General features: G+C 39.8%; 1 protein-coding gene across 1 annotated transcript in view; it reads right to left on the reverse strand.

The window, feature by feature from the left end:
• Window positions 1–20,621, reverse strand: part of macrod2 (mono-ADP ribosylhydrolase 2) — a gene marked incomplete at its 3' end in the record, with an annotated part of 378,266 nt that overhangs the window by 214,012 nt on the left and 143,633 nt on the right. The window contains exon 5 of the mRNA XM_005936328.3: window positions 660–776. Within this exon, the coding sequence (XP_005936390.2) occupies window positions 660–776 (117 nt within the window). The remainder of the gene's footprint in view (window positions 1–659; window positions 777–20,621) is intronic.

Raw genomic sequence — 20,621 nt, forward strand, 5'->3', positions numbered from 1 at the left:
GCTTCGTTAATGTCTTTGTTTGTGTGCAGACGACACTCTCATCCAGCAGTACAGCAAGCACCAATCATATTAATTATCTTCCAAATAACAATTCCCTGTTTATTACAAATGAGCTCTAAAAACTAAGTAATTTGGATTCACAGGTTCTTCTGTTCAACATCAAATGCGTCCCACTCTGTTTTTGGCACTAATGACCTCAGTCATTATATAAGAGCATACAAGCGTGTATATAAGACATGTGGGGCCATGTGTGCTTGTGTTTAGTTTGCAAAAGCGATCATCTTTATCCAAAAATGACAGGAGCAATGGCCTCAGGTTGAAATATAATACACATATACATGTAAATGACAAAATTATTTAAGTCTAAAAGCAATCAAAAGACAAAAAAGTATTTTTTTTTTATCCCTACAAATGATTTTTAGTAAGTAAGAGCAATCTGCCAGCTGGTTCAGAAGCCTTGTGTTGGAAAAGAAATGAGCTGTTTTATAAAAACTTTACAGATTAATGCTGGAAAGTGCACTTACCGCTAATTCTTAATGTTCACTGTCAGGTGATGTAGCTCTCAATGGCAACAGTTTTAATTAGAGAATTATCCTGGAAGGCACCTCGGCGCACATTACAAAAACAAACAGAAAAAGCTAATAATTACTGATACTCACATCTTGCAGGGAGATCATAGCCGCAGGTGATCTTGGCTTTGCCGGTTTCACAGCCATTTAGCGAGTGACACTCGTCATACAGACAGGACCCAGCCGCTTTGTGTATGCAGCCATCAACTGAAACAAACAGACATACAAAGAGAGGTAAGGGCCTACCTGAGGAGAAGCATGTAAAACCAGGCACTCGACATATCCCAAGCCAGCTGGGCTAATTAGGACTTTGCGTGCTTTATCATGAGAAAACAAACAACCAGCAACAAGCTGAAAATTATGTTTATGAGTTTGATTCCGGTTAGTGAATGTCTACGTTTTCAAATCAGCTCCCTGGTGCTCTATCTCCTCTCTATAGGGAGGCTGCGTCTGCCATAGAGTGCTGTGCCTATTGCTGGTAAATATTGACAAGCTTAGGAATGAAATTAGCTGGGCTAGGATCTAATAACGCCTCCACACACAGTGAAAATGAGACTGTTCTTCCTGTAATCTCTCTCCTCTGTCAACAGCGATATGCAGTCCGATCATTAACTGTATTTTCTGGCCCGTTGTGGAATCCACCGTCTTCTCTGCGGTGAGCCTGCCACGATGTGGATCTGTGTTCTGATTCTGTCATGCTCCCGGTTGATGTGTGTGTCCTGGTTCTACGGAGACCCCTGCCCATCCCCCCACCTATCTAAGGTTTTAATTTTACCAGGTTAAGGCCAGGATACATCTGATTGATGGCACGTCTTACAGGAGAAGGCAGAGAGATAGAAATCCGCATTATCTGTCTCTGAAAGCCTGACATCCCCCCAAGAGCATGTTATCAATCACACTGAAACATGATAAAATCCTCTTCAAGTTGTCCTGTAAAAATCCTCACAGGCCATTAGAGGAAAACAGAGGTAGGAGGAAACAGTGGCAGGTGGACAACCACACGTACCCATTTTTTTGGTTGCTCTTCGTTAAGACGAGATCAATGGAGGACAAAAGCCTCCCAGACTAACTTTATCTATGAAAACTAAAAGAGTTGAGATCAGACAATTAAGAGCCTGCAGGATAACATTAAACATTTTTGTAATATTCAGATTAAAGAAAAATGTGACTAATCACCATCTTCATCTATAATCTAATAATTATTCCTATACAAAGCTAGAAAAAACATCTTAAAAAAAAGGCTGGAGATTAGTTATAACCTATCTTCTAAAATCTATTTTGCTTCACATCGTCAACACAGACAAAAGGTCTTTTGATGAGGGATGGTCTTTTTCTCCGCTCCTTTCAATCTCTCAGAGATGAGTCAACAACAACAGCTGGGTGGAAGATTTTCTAGCTCTATCAATCATCTTTAATGGACTGAAGGACAGGCACTTGACAGAGACAAATCCTGATGGCTTTTCAAAAAAGTAACAAGAGTTTGACAGTGATGTGGATATGAGGAGGGATCGCTGTGGTGCCAATGAAAGCTACTTAACACAACAAGAGCAGATGTAGCGCTGGCTGTGGGCTTGGCATTTTTTTAATATCCACTGTGCGAACAAGATTGATCACAAATGTCTAGTTGCATCTTTGCAAACATGAATTGTTCAATTCAAATTGGTACACCTATTTAAATGTGCGGTGTGTTAATGTGCATAATATCCAATTAGCCAATCATGTGGCAGCAGCTCAATGGATTTAGGCAATTTAGGCATGTAGACCTGGTCAAATTGATCTGCTGAAGTTCAAACCGAGCATCAGAATGGGGAAGAAAGATGAGTAAAGCGACTTTGAACGTGGCGTGGTTGTTGATGCCAGATAGGCCAGAGTTTTTCAGAAACTGCTGATCTGCTGGGCTTTTCCCACACAGTCATCTCTAGGGTTTACAGAAAATGATCCCAAAAAAAGAGAAAATATCCAGTAAGTAGCAGTTCACTGGGTGAAAATGCCTCGTTGAAGTCAGAGGTCAGAGGAAAATGGACAGACTGCTTCGGGCTGATGGAAAGACATCAGTGACGCAAATAGCCAAGCTATGCAGAAGAAGAACGTGCAATACTCTGCACCTTGAAGCAGATGGCTTACAGCCTTCACTCACCACTGCTGTCAGCTAAGAACAGGAAACTAAGCTATAATTCACACAGGTTCACCAAAATTGGACAGTAGAAGATTGGAAAAATGTTGCCTGATCTGATGCGTCTCAGTTTCTGTGGTGAAATTCAGATGGTAGGACCAGGATTGCATCCATCTATCCTACCTTATATCACCTAGTTCAGGCTGCTGGTGGTGTAATGGTGTGGGACATATCTTCTTTGTACACTTTGGGTCCTTTAGTATCAACCGAGCATCATTTAAACACCACAGCCTACCGGAATATTGTTGCAAACTATGTCCATCTATTTACGCTCACAGTGTACCCATCTTCTGATGGCTGCGTCCAACAGTGTCACAAAGTGTCACAAAGCTCAAACAATCTCTAACCGATTTCTTGAACATAGTGTACTCAAATAGTGATAGTGAACATTGTGAACTCAGTCCAACAGATGGATGTGATGGAGCGGGAGATTCACATCATGGATGTGCAGCTGACAAATCTACAGCAAATGTGTAAGGGTATGGAGCAAAATCTCTAAAGAATCTGTGGCACAAAGAATTAAGGCAGTTCTGAAGGCAAATTATCCCTTAAATAAAAAAAAACTTGCAGCCTGAAATTGGGAAGGAGACACAGTTTAGCAAATATCAATATCAATGCTTCCCTTGCACAGGTGAAAAGCAAACTACCATCTTCTAATGGTCATAAGAAGACATCCAGGTTTGGAAAATATTATACTGCCCTTCTCTGTTGTGCAGAGTTCCCGTGGGAGTCCGCCCTCCACAGACACTCTGACTACACTCATCACTACTGAGCATAACCGATCTTTTTACCTACGAGCACCTCAGGCACACGGTGAACAAAAGCACATGGGATTCTGTGTTTTATCTCAGTACCTGAAAAGTCAGATTGCAGATAATAGTTTCTGATTTTATTTCACCGCACCACCTGTTCATAGTTGCATTAGCTACTTTTTCTGATGTTACTGAATGTGTCGCTGTGCATCGTGTGCCCCTAAAAGCCTGGAAATTTCTTCACAGTGCCTGGAAATACAGAAGGAGATGCTAAACTGATCTGGGTGATTGCCAGAATCTCGAATGGCAAAGCCACAGATTTAATTTACCTGCTTTACTTTAACCACTTCACAGAAATGGATGGAATACAGCAGATGCATTGTGGGTAATATGCGTGTTTATTTCTGTGTCTGAGAAAGAGCTATAGAGAGGAGCAGAGAAGCACAGAAACAGAGAGAGGTTTCAGATGTACTTTGTAATTTGAAATTAAATTGCAGAGTGGAGGCAATCTAAACCTGAATGTGAGTACAGTTTTCTCTGTCCATTATTTAGGCAACTAAAAGCAGATCTGAGTTCCCATAAGTGGAGATATGACCCACATGCAATTTGGCCATCAATTTATTTTCTCATTTAAGTGGGATCTCACCATTATTCCCTGCAGATTTCTATTATGGATGCCTGCAACATTACAAAGGCGGTCTCAGATTTTCATTAACTAAGAATGGCATTAACATTCGTTGGAGAGAAAGGACAAGTCTGTTCACTCTCCATCACAATAAAACATCAAAGCAACAAGAAAAAACAATGAATTACTTTTTATTTTGATTATCGACGTATTTAAGCATCAGTAAAACATCATTTGTTGTCATATTTTGCAGCTGCGCCATCTAAGCTCAGTGGATTTCAATTCTATAGGTCTAATGAAGTTTTGTCATCAGCCACATGTTTCAGCAGTCTCAAAAGACTCGTGCGCGCCATTATTTCTGTGTCCCTGTTTTCATTATCCTTAGATGCAGTAATCATTCAAATGCTAAATCATCATCCTGATGCTGCACCTGCATCACGGCACTAAGAGACGATCAAAGTGACCTCGTTTTATCCCAGCTTTTAGGCTGAATCACATGTCAAGCAGCAGCCCTGAGATGAGCATGTGCTCAGCTCCGTTATGCACAACCAGTGGAGCACAGTGCTATATTTTAACTCCTATTAAGACTTCTTTATAGAGGACATTTCATTTAACTGGTTTAATATTCAGGCGGCAGCATCTGCTTCTATCAACCCCACCACTGGGCTTCCTCGGCCCCCGCTGAAAAATATAACAGTTAATACCTCATCTATCTCTCTCCTTGCAGCCTGCCACTGCTTTAGGCTGGGCCTATGTGGGACAAAACATTTATTCATCTTCTCTGAGTGCCTTGCTCAGAAAAAAGCTTCCCAGAGCAGCCACTCCAGCAAGTCCACACAGCTAATGAAGATAACTTTGAGCAGTGGCTGGACGGCATTTCTCTGAACACATAATGGGAACTAGGAGAGAGCAAGAGACAGAGGGAGAGACATATTGAGAGAGACAAAGGAGACAAGAGTGTGTGCGTATGAGTGTGTGTGTCAGTCTAGAGCAGTTTGAATTAGTTACTCAGCTGTAACCTTGGCTCCTGCCATTGTTGAAGACACCTCTACCTCGTCCTCTCAAGGCTCCGTTCCCACATGCATTAAGGGACTCAGCAAAGCTCTGCTTACTCTCCCTGGGCTTCTCCCAGGCAGCCCGAAAACCAAGGGCTTTCAATCGCTCCCTCAGACACAATGAATACCTGCTCTGCTCTCATTACAATACCCTGCTTTTCAGAAATAGTGTCAGCAGCAATTTTCTCTCCTAATTATTTTCCACTCCTCTGAGGGTTAGGTTCAGGACTGGAGCCAAAGAAGGCAGGCCAGGGTGGGCAGGAAACGGGGGGAGGGTTTCTGTATTTTACCTGGCAGGAAACGGAGAGGTCTGCATATCAGTTCATAATCTAACGGAGATAAATAGTCACTTATATCAAGGTGGATCTAAACTTCAGCCTCTGCCAACTCTATGCGAGGGCAGATCAGGAGATAAGAACCGAAACTTTTGTCAATACTTTTTCCCACACCGAGAGTTGCTGTTTCCACACAAAACCAAGCATATTCCTGAAACCACTGAGCCATATATTGCCTCTCACCTATTTTTTTGTAGTATCCATGGCAACAACATATTTCAACTCTCCTCCTAGCTCTTTTAGAGCTGTACACTGATCAAAGCCCCTCCTTAGTCCTACCTCTGTGATTTACGACACCATTTTCTACTCAACTAATTTCACTGAAGGAGATAATGACATGGATTAGTTGCTAATCAAGTGCCAATCAGAGATCTGGCTGAACTAAATGTCAGGTGGAATATATTCAAGCCATTGTGGTTATTCCCTTGTGATACTGGATTATGTGTCCTAATCACAGCAATTTTGGATGCAACAGGAGCCTGATCTCACTCTGCACTGTAACCAAGTTCCCAGGAAAGGGATAATAATCTCCATTTTACCTGTAATACTCAGGTAAACAAGGGATTTGGGCTAATAGCGTGCCAGGCACATAGTCACCGATGTTACTCTCCAAAGTGATATAAAATACCACAGGCTTACTTGACACTGGCACTGCGATGTAAGCAGGAAGCAGAACGAGTGACGCGACAATCGCAGGTTCCTGTAAGTTAATATTCTTACTGAAGAAAATCTCTGCAAAGACTGGAAGTGTTTTCTATAAAATAGCTGACCGAACGCAGTATGCTGTAACTACAATTGTATAACCGCTAGCCTTAAAAAGGACAAAATGGATCGCAGCTTTATTTGCAACCCTTAGAGGGCATGGTGACTTCACTGTCACTCCTTTTAATCCTACCCCACTCAATTAGGGTGGGCTTAATCTCTCTTGTGACCAGAAAATGAGGGAGAAGCTTCTAACATCTGGTTAACATTATGCATAAGTGTATTCTAATTTAAACCATGTACTTTTTCCTGAAGCTAACAAAGTAATTTGGTATCTAAACCTGAGAAGCATGTCAGTGGGTTATTAAACAATTAAATGTTGCTACCCTCAGTAATCAGAATGAAAAATACTAAGACTTTGATTATCAGTTTGTTCTCTTTTTTTGCACAGTGCCGCTTGGGTGGTGAATCTCTGTAGTGTTACTCCCCCTCTCCCTGTAGTACTGTCTGGATGATTTAAAAAGTAAAAATGAGACAGATGGAAATTGTAAAACCACAACAGTTTGACTTAGAAAACTAAAACACAGCTGTGTGTAAAGTGCCATGTAACTGACATATACATAACCACTCAACTAGAGCAGTGTGTCACCAGACTGAGCGCAGGAGTGTTCAAACACACCTGCAAATGTAGAAGGTTGTCAGTGATAGCTGCTAATGTTAGCTACACTCTTTTCTTACTCTGAGACTTAATTATAAGTCCAAAATTTTAATTTCCACGTAATCAACAAGTAATTAGTCACCAGGAACAGCTTAATAAATTATTAGTGCCTAATGAAAAAAACCCTACAGATGATACAAGCTCCGTCTCATGGCTGGAAATGATGTGTTTAATCGGTGATTCAGTGAAGCAGCTAGCAGCAAAACAGCGATCAGTCCAGGACTGTAGCATATGCCTATCACTGTAAATGAGTATATTCCTCCAGGTGTCATTATCCCTTACATACAGGAACATACTGTCATCTCTGTACATAAAGGTAATGCTTTATGTAAGTGTAGTACATGTCTAGTTCAACCAAAACCTGCTTTTTGTTATTAGTTATTTTCATGGATCAAAACAAGACTTTAGGTGGTGACTGTGCAAGTAAGCATAACTCCTTGTCTATGTGACCTTTGTTACCTTAAAAATCACTGTATTTTAAGGTTTAAGCAAATAAACTCCAACTTAAAAAAAAAAGATATACATCTATAACTCTTTTTGCAAAGTTTTTTTTTTTAAATTGCATTCCTGATGATTTTCCTTTAGTGTAAGTGTTCATTGCAATTGATTAAGAAACCTCTTTATATCTAAGGATCATAACATAGATCTACTTGTTGGTTTAAAATACTTGATGCAACCATTCATGAGAATAATGGAACATAACGTTACTTAAGTAGTTTCTTTGATATCTCTAGTCATACTTCTCAAACCTGCACTGAAGCCCAAGTGTGCATTTGCAGAGCTTAAGCTTGACTTATTAGGAGAACAGAATCTTCATGTTGTTGTTCGAGGTCAGCAAAGGAATGCCAGGTTAGGTTACCAAAGGCCATGCGACAGTGTCGTCGTCGCAAATGTAGAGTCTGACAGCTGCGGACGACTCGGTGCCAAACCCCAGCCGTGCTGAACTTTCCGAGACAGTTGCGACGGCCCCGGCGCTCATATAAAGATGTTGTTTTAACTGTTGTGCCATCATGCTGAGGCATTCCTTGTCTGAAGCAGCGGAGTCACTCTGTCACAGTGAAATGTATGATTTGCATTCTTCGTATGACGGGGTGATTCTTCTTAACTTCAGCCAGGTTGGCAATACTTTATTTTGGAGAATCTAATACAATGAGTCTATTTAATGAAGTGAATCCCTTTAGCATCCTAAATCCAACCCCCAAAACGAGCAGCTCACGGTGAAAACATACAGACATAATAATGAGAATCACTTAAAGCTCGGCTGGGATTTTAGTCTCAAACTGCACGGAGTGGACAGAACACAGAGTATCAACAAACGATTATTCAAATTAGTTGTGACAAGCTGCCCAGTGTGGTTTCTGGAGTTCTTTTGTAGTTTCCGTACCAAAGTTATAATGATTTGCATTCCCTCGCAGCACAGGTAGACTATACACACCCAAACAGACATGAATGCATGATGTCTCTTACATCATATAATCCTATAGTGAAATGCCTGTCTCAATAGTTATGGACGCAGAGGTGAAGTGCAAAAAGCGTGCCAGCCTATCATCAAGGCACCATCTCTCAGGATACGATTGTGTCATTTATAATCACACTTGGCATGTCACATCACATTGTGCTTACAGAATGGCATCCGTCCGGAAGGAAATCCAAAATTTGTCTGTTCTATTAGACTTCCTGGGTCTGAAAAGCCTCTTTCATCTCAGGGTGTGAGGTGCGCTAATAATCACAGATAAACACAAGCGTCCTTTTACAGCTTCCTCCCTCCTTCAATATCGCACTCATTTTTCACCTTTGACTCCTCACCCACTCTCTTATTACAAACAAGCACTCTGCCAGTGTGGCTATTATCGCCCCTTCTCCTAGGTTAGATTACCTGTGGAACCTGAAGCTTTACTATCACTGTAACGTTAGAGAGAGGAAAGAGAGTTTCCACAGACTGAATCATATGGGAGGCCAGTGTATTGTGCATGTATGATTGTGCACCCAAGTACATGTGGTGTCTCTTGTGGGCAAAGTAACATTAATTCCCATAAATGTGGCATCATATCATACTAAAATGAAAAAGAAATCATCATGGCTTCCATGCCTATGCACATATGTTAGATGTTTCGAAAATTAAACACTTTATCAATGCTTCCTTTGTGCTCCCAGGAGGAATCAACCCATTTCTGATCAATCTGAGACATTATAAACAAGAATAATATGACATGACAGGTAATCCGGCCCTGTAAGTGATTCTGACATCAAAGAGCTTTCGGACGTGTACATCTGTGGTATAAAGGTAGTTAAGCCAACACCAGGAAGCATCTCCTATCAATAAGCTCGCCACGTATCTCAATGGGTCGAGAGCAAATCAGCTGCCAGAGAAGATAACATAAAATATTCTTTTTCCTGATTTCAATTCCACCGCTGACCATTAAGGACTCCCTATGGACTACATCAAGAGTCAAAACCAGATTTGAATTATTGATTAGGTACATCTTATTCTCACTTAATATTAATGCAGATCTATCACTTCCACCACTAACACATCATCAGCCTTTCATGTTTTTTAGTAATAAATTAAGTATAGGAAGCTCTATCAGTTGCTTAACACATGACAAGCCCTCCTTGGATAAAGAACTATCTGGAATCAATAGAACACACCTATTCACACTCCAAACATAATTAAATGCCGCCTCCTGGAGAAATTGCTCTCTTTGAAAAGTTCGGCTAATGGGGGACACGCTAATGTTGAGAAAACATGGCTGGAAAACACAATTCCCCCCGAGCAGATCCTGGCCAATTACATCATAAATTACTTCCCTGCACAAAGTTCATCTTTTGATTTTCCCAAGAGAGCCGGCTGTAGGAAGGTAAAGGATGACTTTTCTAGGAACAACCTGACTAGAGGTGAGAGTTGGAACAGAAGCGCTTTGTTCAATGCAAACGGGCTCTGAGAACAATCAGGACAGGACAAGACAAATGCATGTAATTATTGGGCAATCCGAATAGTAAGCTTTACGGCTCGTGAGGAGAGAAAACAACCATGGCTGCTGCTTCACACTCTTGGATCTCGAGGCCAAAACTCTGTGGCAAGTTCGTAATTGCGGAAATGAAGAAAGATGGAGCCGTTCAATGAAAGGCCACTGCTTTCAATTAAAATGCATGAACAGCTGTTGCTATTATGCATGGTTCTTTGAGTTTACTGGTGCAAAGCGCATCTTCAGAAAAGCCTACAGCTATGTACGATACATTTACATTTGTACAAGTATGAGAAGCTTGCAAAGCCAGAGAAAGCTACACAATTAAAATATCATCATAGTTTTGAATTCCTTTATTTTAGCCTCGCTCTGTAACCTGCAAAAAATACACTGCTTGAATCTCTTCTTTGCTTCGGCTAATTAAAAGTCAAAAAACACCATAATCGCTCATGGTTTCGGTATATTACTAGGAACTGGGATTCGATATTTATTTTTTCCGTCAATCTAATATTAATAGTTTTTATTTTTCAACACTAAATATTACTATGGAGGAGTTCTATTCCAGCTTTCATGGTGAGAGCCATGCCATCCACAAATCGCCACAGCTCAGTAGTTTATATAGTAGCATTCAATTCATTTCAATTTTCTTTATATAGTGCCAAATCACAACAACATTTGCCTCAAGGCAATTTATATTGTAAGGTAACAACCCTACAATAATACAAAGAAAACAAAGAAAACACCAGCAATCACATGACCCCATATGAGCAAGCGCTTTAGCGACAGTGGAAAGGAAAAACTGCAGGAAGAAACCTGCAGCAGAATCAGGATCATGGAGGGGCGGCCATAGTGGCATGTAGTTTATATAGTATAGTTTACATTGCATATGCTGTTAACTGAATCCTTATTTATTTCCATAAGAACTAGAAAAAATAAAAATACTGCTTAAAAAAAAATCAAAGGAACACTTAAACTGCATCAGCTCTTGTTGAATAAAATATTCAAGCCACAGACGTACACTGTGTATCACACTGAGAAGAAAATGACGTAAAAACAACGGGGGCCGACAGGGGGCCACACAAAATAAATCTTTAAATACTGCAAAAAAAGTTGAGATTGATATATTTAATATAAAATACACTAAAAACTAAAAGTAAACTAATGTCAACACCAGGGGGTAAGTCATTTTCTTCTATTAACTCTTACTGCTGTGTTACAACAATGAACACATTATATTGTGTAGATAACAGCAAAGGTAGGGTGATATACCCTAAGGTATAGAGTTGACTTAATTTGATTCCTGCTCCTGCATAGCTTCAAATACCTCAGAAATATCAAAATTAAGAATTTAAAACACATAAAAACAAAAATAATGGTAAAAAGTACCAAATTCGATTAGACGGTAATAACAGTGTTAGAAAGGATTATGTAGGTTCCCATTGTATCTATTTAGTCTTAACATTAGCCTCAAATATATTTTAGATGTGCGGCCAGTGGGGAAAGAGGCTGGATATGAAGATGTACAGCAGTTATATTAATGTGTTTCTTCTTTCATTGTAAACATTTTTGTGATATCTGCCAGAAAAGGAAAAAGCTACAGACTTAAAGTTAAAGTGCTGAAATCAATACAATCATACCTAAGTGTGTTCTTTTCTTTTAAAACAGGTACTGAAAATAATGTCTTTTTTCCATTACAAAGGAACTGAAACAAAATGATTAAAAAGAGCAAAAACTGAATTAAATCAGGGAAAACTCCTGGCAGATATTGTTATTTGAATGTTATGATCCTGAGATATGGTTTTTCTAAGAACAAATAGACTTGATAGATCTTCACAGAATTATATGTTTGCTTGAGAGGTATAAAAGTCTAAAATGACTGTATTAAACTTCTCAAGTGTTAGTCAACAATTATACTGATTGCTTTTCCATTAAAAACAAAATTATAATTATGGATATTCCTTTAACTGTAGCCTATAATTCAGGGCAATCACAGCACTTGTCAAGCAGACCCCCGGTGTGCCTCGATGCTATAAAAATCATTACCCTTGTGTAACTCTGAGTAAGCAAACAAAGAGGAAAAAGGCCACTGGGGCTGAAGCTTGAGATAGCCAGAGTGGATTCCTCTCCTGTGATTTATCTGACAGGGCCCTGACAACTTTCTTGCAGAATCCCAAAGTGCGCCATCTATTAATTGAGCCTGTGTCAGCACAGGGGAGATTAAGCATCCACAGCTGCCCACTGAAAAGTCTTCCCCAGGCCCAGCTGTGAGACACAAATCAAAGGCCTTGCCACCGAGACGAACAGACAAAAGACGGAGCCCACCTCCATGCAACGCAAACACAAAGATCAGCTGTAATGTCCTGCTGCGATTTATAGTTTAGTAAACATCTCCAGTGACACGCTTTGGTGGGGACAGTTAAAAGTTGCATTTTTAAACAATAATTCAGATCAATTCAAGGTGATATAACGCCAAGTGTATTTTAAAGTAATACATCTGTGGTTGCCACACTAGTCACTAAGCTAACTTTAAACATGTTTTGCCTCTTGACTCCCTGTCCTTCATAAATGATCTCACTGTCCTTTTTTCCCCAGGCTCCAGTGTAGTAAAAAAAAAGAAAAAGAAAAGCCTTGGGCAGACTACTGGGCCTGCTCAGCTCCGTAGATCTTCAGTTAAGGCCTGTCATCCTAAAACTGCCTCTTGTAAAAGACCTGTGTGGTCTCAGTGCTTAACCAGCAGCCATGGCCTGGCTTCATCATGTGAGGCTCCTCACTGCAGAGCCAAGGATTAACCGAAATTGGGCTTTTATAATTATACTGTCATGATTCCAGGCCTTTCCTGCTGGTCTTTTTAATTAAGTAGATAATTTCTCTCTGGGGATGACCAGCTTTAACATACTTACAGGCTATTTCGACAGTGGCCTCTTCTCAGAGCTGTGGCAAAAATCTGATGAATCAAAACTATTATTTTGTCATGAAAACCTAAACAATATCACATGCGGGGCTATCGCAGGACTGCATTTGATAGAAATAAATCAGTGGGGGGGTGTGAATGATAATGAGACTGCTCAAGCGCTGTCCTGGCGTCCCACCCACCCACCTCAGTGACAACTATAAAAGCTGCCCTATCTCTGAAGGATGGAGATGAATCTTGGGAGGGTAATAGGGTCTTCTGTCACTCATGCCTTTGTGAGTGACAGTGACAAGTCTAATAATGAGAGAGATGCCTGGTCACCCTTTCATTCAACCATTTCACTGAAGAGACCTATCTCTGCCATCCGGTGAGCAGTCATGCACCCATGCAGCACCAACCTTGCTCGAGCAAGGATTTATAATTCAAATGGAACAATATAATGGCCTCTACAGTGACAGCATTCAGATAGATGCTTGTCCACAGCTTGGCTCACTGCCCATTAATTTTAAAACCCCCCACAAAAGGAAACCAAACTGTTTTATGATGTACCCCAGGAGGGACTGAAACAGTAGTGAATATGGTCATTTGGGGGGGGGGGAAATATACTTTTCTGGTAAAACTTTTGGCATAAAAAAAAAAGCTGAGCATCATAAGTCAGAAAGTGTTCAATTTTTCCACTGAGCTTTCTCTCTTTAGAGAAAAGCCAGCATTATACATTACATTTAGTGTCAAGATTTTATGCTTTGGGGATTGCAGAAGAGTAATATCTGTGTTTACACATTACACACTAATGCCGTTGCACACCACTTTCTGTATCACAAACTGGCAGGATATCAGTTATTAAGGCTATGATGGAAGCCATTGACCTTCCAGAAATGATATGTGGACTTACAATGAAGTGCGCTTTGTCACCTCTGAGAATATTAGTTATCAATTCTGACTCTAAATCTCTCAGGTCAGCATATATGTCATCAGGGCGGTGAAGCAGCAGTGATGAATGTAGACAGAACAGCGAGCCACATTCTTTGTTTTGGAGCCAATCTGATCGTTTCTTTATAGCTCTTAAGCAGGTTATGATCCATTTTTCATGTCTTATACAAAGATGGGATATACTAAATCCATTTATGGCATAATTGCTGATGCCATTAAAGAAGAGCTTAAGATATATTTTTTAAAATCTGATTATTTTTATAATAAAGACCGCACAAATTGGAAACAAGAATTACTGCTTAATCTCAGTGCGGGTAGAGACGTACGGTCACGTTGCATGGTTTTTACGTCATAATGTTTGGTAGGAAAACTGCCAAGAGTGAACCGTTTTTTGGTTACACTTGGTAACACTCACAATGATTTTACTCTGTGCATGTCTAAGGGACTTGAAAGATTGTTTTAGCACTATTTAGATCTGGCACTGATATAAAATCTTTATCCAAATGCACTGTTTGGACAGTTATCAACTCCCAATCACTGTGCATTACCAGTCTAATAGTTTAAATCTGGAAATGCTCATTGGAACTGAATTGCTAATGTTTAACTAAAACACAGAGACAACCAAGTGATGGGCCGAATAGCAGCTGTACCGAGTATAAGGGTTGTTATTTTGCAAATTACATGACTTTTTGAAACAGTCCTCTACTGGTAAACACACCATTAGAGCAACTCGTCTACAATGTCTCTTTGCGATAGCGATTTCAATCAGCTGGTTGTGTTCTGGTTATATTTGTACATAAAAGTAAGGTTACTGAGCACCTGGGATACTTTGCAGTCAAATCAATGTCCTGCTGCAAATATGTCACTATTTGTGGATTAATTTATGCCAGTAATGTCAGTCAGTGTTCTGAGTTTTTGCATGCTTGATTTTTGGATCTTCAGGTTTTAAGCTCTCGTTACTATTGTTCTCTGGTTTCTGTTTACATTTTGTGTATTAGTTTGATTTACTTCTTTGCGTGTGTTTCAGTAGTTGCTTCCTGTTATCTGAAGTCAAGCATCTCTGATGCTTTTTATTTAGTTTTACTTCACTTTTCTTGTTGTTCCTGATTAATGTTAGCTCTGTTCCTGTTTGCTTTCCTTAGGGTCAAGATTTCCCATTACCTCTTGTCAAGTTTTCCATGTTGCTGTGTGTTCGGCTTGCTTGCTTGCTCTGCATTTGGATCCGTAACCTCACACACCAGACACACAGCGGTTCATGACAAGAAATTATTGTAAAATTCAGTGTATATAGATGGTAACAGGTTTTCGCATTCCACTTGTCATATTTACTCACCATCACCATCTGGAGTAACCCTTACAGAAGCAATGAGATTGCTAGTTCATTGCACACAGTTGTGATAATTTTGGCTGCGCTCTGGTCTCTAACCACTATGTTCCTCAGCATAAAATTTCACAACTACCTGTCGTCACCAGGATATTATATCACACAATAATATATTAAACTGAAACTATTTCTAAACTAATAGATAGGCATTTGCAAAATTACATGCTTGAGGGGCATCCAGATATCTGTAACACTGTTAGCATTTGGGAGAGGCTCTGTCACTAAAATTGAAGAAGAGTAAAGATAGACAGAGGAGGAGAAAAAGAAAAACTCATTTTTGTATCACTTATGATCATGATGCCTCTGTGCCGGACTCTATACACACTGCAACAGGAAACTAGATGACGCAAAGATAAGGTGTTTCTCAAGGCTAACACTTTTTTTTTTCTTTTAATCAAAGAATGATTTGTGCACGGAAGTTTAAAAGAACACATCCACAGTTGCAGTTTGTTTAAAGCTGCACTTCACAGCTCTGCTAACATCCATATGTTGGCCTTGTTTAAAAACAGGTGCATCGCAAGTAGCACGGCATAAAGACTGATAAGCATAACATGCAGTCTGTTAAGGACTGAGTCTATAGCCCTGTGCTAAATATTACATTCTTATAAAAGTCCTTAAGTAAGTTACTTACTGTTCTTCTTATTGTTTATTTTTTTAAACCTTCATTTCTGATTAATCTATACAGCCCTTGAATAAGAATGAGCTTTTGTACACAAAATTAATCAAAATGACCTGAGATATTGCACTGTATACATAATAATAATAAATTATATTTATATTGAAAAGAGATACTAATGTTGTTACTGTATCTTTTCAGGCAAAATAACTGAGCAGGAAGACACAGCTTATCTACTGTCTCCATAGCTGTTATAACATTTCTGCTACATATGCTGCAGACAGTGCTAAATGTGTGCTTAAAAAAGTCAAAGCAGCTCTTCTGCACAAACCATGTATTGGTATGATTGTTAAATTACCCCACAAGTTAGTTCCCCGTCATGTTTTGCATAAAAAGATTTGAAGTTGGTGCATGCTAGCAGTTCGTGGTATGTGAGATGGGCCAATAGCAGTGGGTAGAATTGATCAACTCCTATAATGGCTGAGTGGACACTGCAATGAGTCAGTGTATTTTGACCTATTGAATTTATGCCGACGCATGTATGTCATATGTAATGCTGAACAACAGTGAAAAACTGTTTTCTTTCTCTATTTGCAACTGTAAACGATGCAATGTGCTCTGCACCTGTAAATATACTCTAACTATATAAATATATAGTTGCAAAGAAAATGAACCTTTCCAGTGTGCGATGTCAGTTGATGCACCATTAAAACTGCAGATCTGGTCAACAAGAAGGGGACAAACAAAAGCCTGGTGAGAGCACAGATGTGGCACAGCCTTAGTAAACACCATCAAACTGGCAGTGCCAGTGGAGCTTACACACACACAGAGACCAACAGCTGTGGCTCTTTTTTTTCTCCATCTCATTTTAAGTAAAAGATGTATTACAGTTCTTTACACTTTTGAATTATTGATTCAGCTAATAACCAAACTACAGACACTTTGAACCCGCTATGCTGTAAAATACTACATTAGGCTACTTAAAGATAATACTGTAAACCCTTGGTTTTTAGCTACTGTCTACAAAATAATCACTTGCTGCAAGACATCTTGTGCTCAAACATCAGTTATGATTCCTGGTTAGGCAGAGAATAAATAAACCTTGGACCACACATAATGTGCAGTCAGCTATAAGTGTAATTAGTCTGTGTGAATAATAGGTTGTAGTGGCAGCACCAGAAAACTTTGATCAAGCAAGAGAAAATAAAAGCAACACACTATGGTTGTCTATAGTCTGTGAAATTAGTTAAAAACAAACTCGGAGCTATTAAATATTTATGCCTAAAACTTTGAGGGATTTGTTAAGGGTTTCTAGATAGACGTATATGTTTTGTAGAATTATATAAAGCCAGCAACAGCATTAATAATATTACATGCATTTACAAGAAGAACTCTGTGCAAGTTACAACGTAATATGATTATTGTGGAAGCTAAAAGCCAAGCAAAACAGAATGATTTTTACTTTGTGGTCAGCAGTCTATTTACCAGTGAGCCGGCATGACTGATGTATTTCATTTAAGGCTGCCTCAAATGTTTGTCTAGTGGCCAGGTGTACTGGCACTCCCATATTAATGAAAGGGTGAGAAGCATACTGGGCCGCTAGCCAGGGATTATGCTGGGTTTAAGACAGCGACAGCGTGGAAAGCTAGCCAGGTCCTCTCCAAGTCTCTCCAATCTGCAATGCAAATCAATCAACAGTGTGTGGCCTGTGCAGCAGCACTGCAGCACAACCTGACTGTTAGAAGTCCTTGTTAGAAATCATCTTTTTTCCTGAGTAGCCATCAGTCCCTGTCAGGCGCCGTGGCCATCTCATCGCCGTCACTCTAATTAGATGGGAATCCCTGGAGCAGGCAGCATGATCGAGGACAGAAACACCAATATACCAACTCATCTCAATCAGGACAGGAGTTTCTCTTTTCCTGCACTATAAGCTAAATATTTGAGAGTTTGCAGACTTGGATATTTGTGTAGATATTATCTAAATTAGGATTTTAAGACACTGTGCTTTTAATCAGTGCATAATCTAATATATACTTTATGACTGTATTGTGTACACATGCCAAAAACTACCCACAGATTTTAATGACACTGAGGGTCAATCCAAAGGCTACAGCTTGCACCTTTTCAAAGGGCTCATGGTAGATTTTGGGGTATTATCTGGACCATTGTATACTTCTTCACAGTCTCACTTTCTTATACGACTGTGTGACATCTGCATACAGAACTGACTGATATTAAGCTGAATTATTTTTCGTGTACTCTTGTGTCACTTATCTAGATTTTACTTTGATTACTTAATACATTTCTAATGAGGTGGAAGATAAGGTTTCACAAGGGTACACATGTACATATGTTATGTGTCCCAACCTTCTCATGACTAGGAAAAATCTAGTTTTGGTGACTGATTAGATGTAGCTGTGGTGAGCAACTGGTCACTCAGTCATTGACCATGCAACGCCTTAAACCTCTAGATGAAAACTTCCCAATGAGATTGCACAGGTTGCTTGGTGGGAGGCAACAATCATGGTCTAACTCAGACTGACTGCAATCACTCTCAGACAGGTTACATCCAGAACACCAAAAGCACCTCTCCAGCTTTGACTCCTCAAGACTAAATGTGGACATTTTGACTGCTCAAAGAGATTAAAAAAATAAGAAGATATCTACACCATGTAGCTCTCCTCGACATGCCATTCATTCCACTATTGGCCATTTTGCACGTCTGCCACTTAAATAATATGCAAAGCATCTTAACGACGTAAAAACACTACACTACACTGTAGCATTTTCATCCTGGCAAATTGTGAGCATATCTGTCCTCATCTCAGCAGAGCCAAAGACGAGCCAGGCATCCTGGTTACAGGCTAAATGGTAATCATTTCCATTTCCACTCACATTGCTTTAGTAAAACCAGGTATGAGGCAAGCAATTCATTTCTCTCAGATCATTTCTGCTGAAAATTGGTAGAGGGGGAAATGGAGGAATGGCGCAAAGCAGATGATCAAATCTGAGGGTGATTCTTGTGTCATTTCACTAAATAGAAGATTTATCCTTGCCTTGTTGCCATGGTTGCATGGCAGTTGGGGGAAAAGAAGGCAAAGTCTAAATCCTTTCATTGATCACTTGGTTATACTTTCATTATATCTGGTGGTTAAGGTGAAGTGTGTTATTGGATTGGCAGCATTACAACGAGCTACATCAAAAAGTTCAATAAAAATGGTGATACCAAGGGGGAAAGGTCTTCACTCCCTGTGAGATTTTAAAGGCTGAAACACCTCACTGAGTGCAAGACAACAACAAAGAAAAAAAAGGGAGGGGGGGAGGGGACATTTAGTAACCTATTTATTAAATAACTGCAATATTAGAGTGTATTTGTGACACGACTGGAGGGCAGGCATAATGAATGGGTTCTCTGAAGTCATTTAGAACAGATAAAAACTAGTTTTGTTTAATTAGATTTTCAAACGGGTGGGAGTGTTGTCCCAGTTCTGAGACAGAACAGTCTCTGTGAAGTTGCATTTAAAAGCACGAGTGCACAGGCTACTCTAAAACACATAATTGTGCATTTTCATGAGCTTCAGAAGTGTAAATCAAAACAAGCTGGAACCCATCTCCCTGACAAGAGATACTCACGTCATAGTGTTTATGACATACTGGGTAAGGTCCAGTTAGTCCAGCCATGTTAGCCGAATAATTAATTAGCTGTTTAATTCAATTATTATAGACCATTTTTTGATAAATGATCGTATGTTTAAAAAAAATGGAAGTCAGTCAGTCAGCGTTTTTTATTTTTCACAAGGAAAAAAAACAAAGATCGATCACACACACAGAAATACTGATTGTTTCCAGTCGGGGTAAAAATAAATAAATAAATAACAGTGTCTCCATTGTAAGGTACAAATAACAGGTTGTGCCTTCCACATAGCCTGTAAATTGAGTGGATGATTGGCAATCACTCCAGAGTAATGTCAGACAACCCTCACCTGCAATGAGGAAAGTATCACAGCTAGAGTAAAGGATCCAACAGTAAGGTAAAGGCATACGGTGAAGCTGAGTGTGTTCTCATACGTTTAGACACCCACCTGATTTAGTGTGCAGCTTTTCTTCCAAGTACCCATGTTACAAGTCTTTACGTGACTGCAAACAACAAAACGACTGTCGGTGGAGATGAGAAACAACCGTGTCATTGTGTGGCGCTCAGAGGACACTTAGTTGAACTACGTGCCAATCAATGAGCACAATTAATGTTCCAATGAACACCAGGCACCGATTCAGCTGCTGATGCTTTAATTGGATAGAACTAAAGAGGGCGAGGACGACCCTTTCAATGACCCTTACCAATAGAGCTGTGCCTGGAGCACAACCTCATAAGAAACCCTGGTGTCAAAGGTTGATGAGGACAACCCTGCTTGACCCCTGGACACATCATCCTTATGAGCCCATTTAACATCACTTGAAATCATGTGTCAAAAGACCGCTAGCATCTGGCAAGCATTTTTTTTCAATAGGATTCAAAAATGAGCTGCAACAATTGAAACAAGACTCGTGGGCATCCTGACAAACTCAGAGGCTTGTAGTCTAAATGCAAAATGTTCAGGTTCACACAAACTAAATTCTTCATTCACATAAACAAATGAAAAACCGGGGCGAATATTAACAATGCAGCACGGAAATAGTTAACTGCTTTTTTATTATATAATGAGAGAACATCACCCTGGCCTGTCATCAAATAAGATTTTATCACTTAGTGCTTAATACAAAGTTCTTCAGATGACCATATGCCTTATTTAAAACTGCTATGCTAATTGCTAACCTCTCTTATTCCTCCAGTTGACCAATGACGAGCACGCACAGTTTGAACAAGTGCTCAAATAGCGTCGCTCAC

Source organism: Haplochromis burtoni, unplaced genomic scaffold (assembly GCF_018398535.1).
Source record: "Haplochromis burtoni strain Fernald_Lab_line unplaced genomic scaffold, NCSU_Asbu1 Contig_207, whole genome shotgun sequence".
NCBI lineage: Eukaryota > Metazoa > Chordata > Actinopteri > Cichliformes > Cichlidae > Haplochromis > Haplochromis burtoni.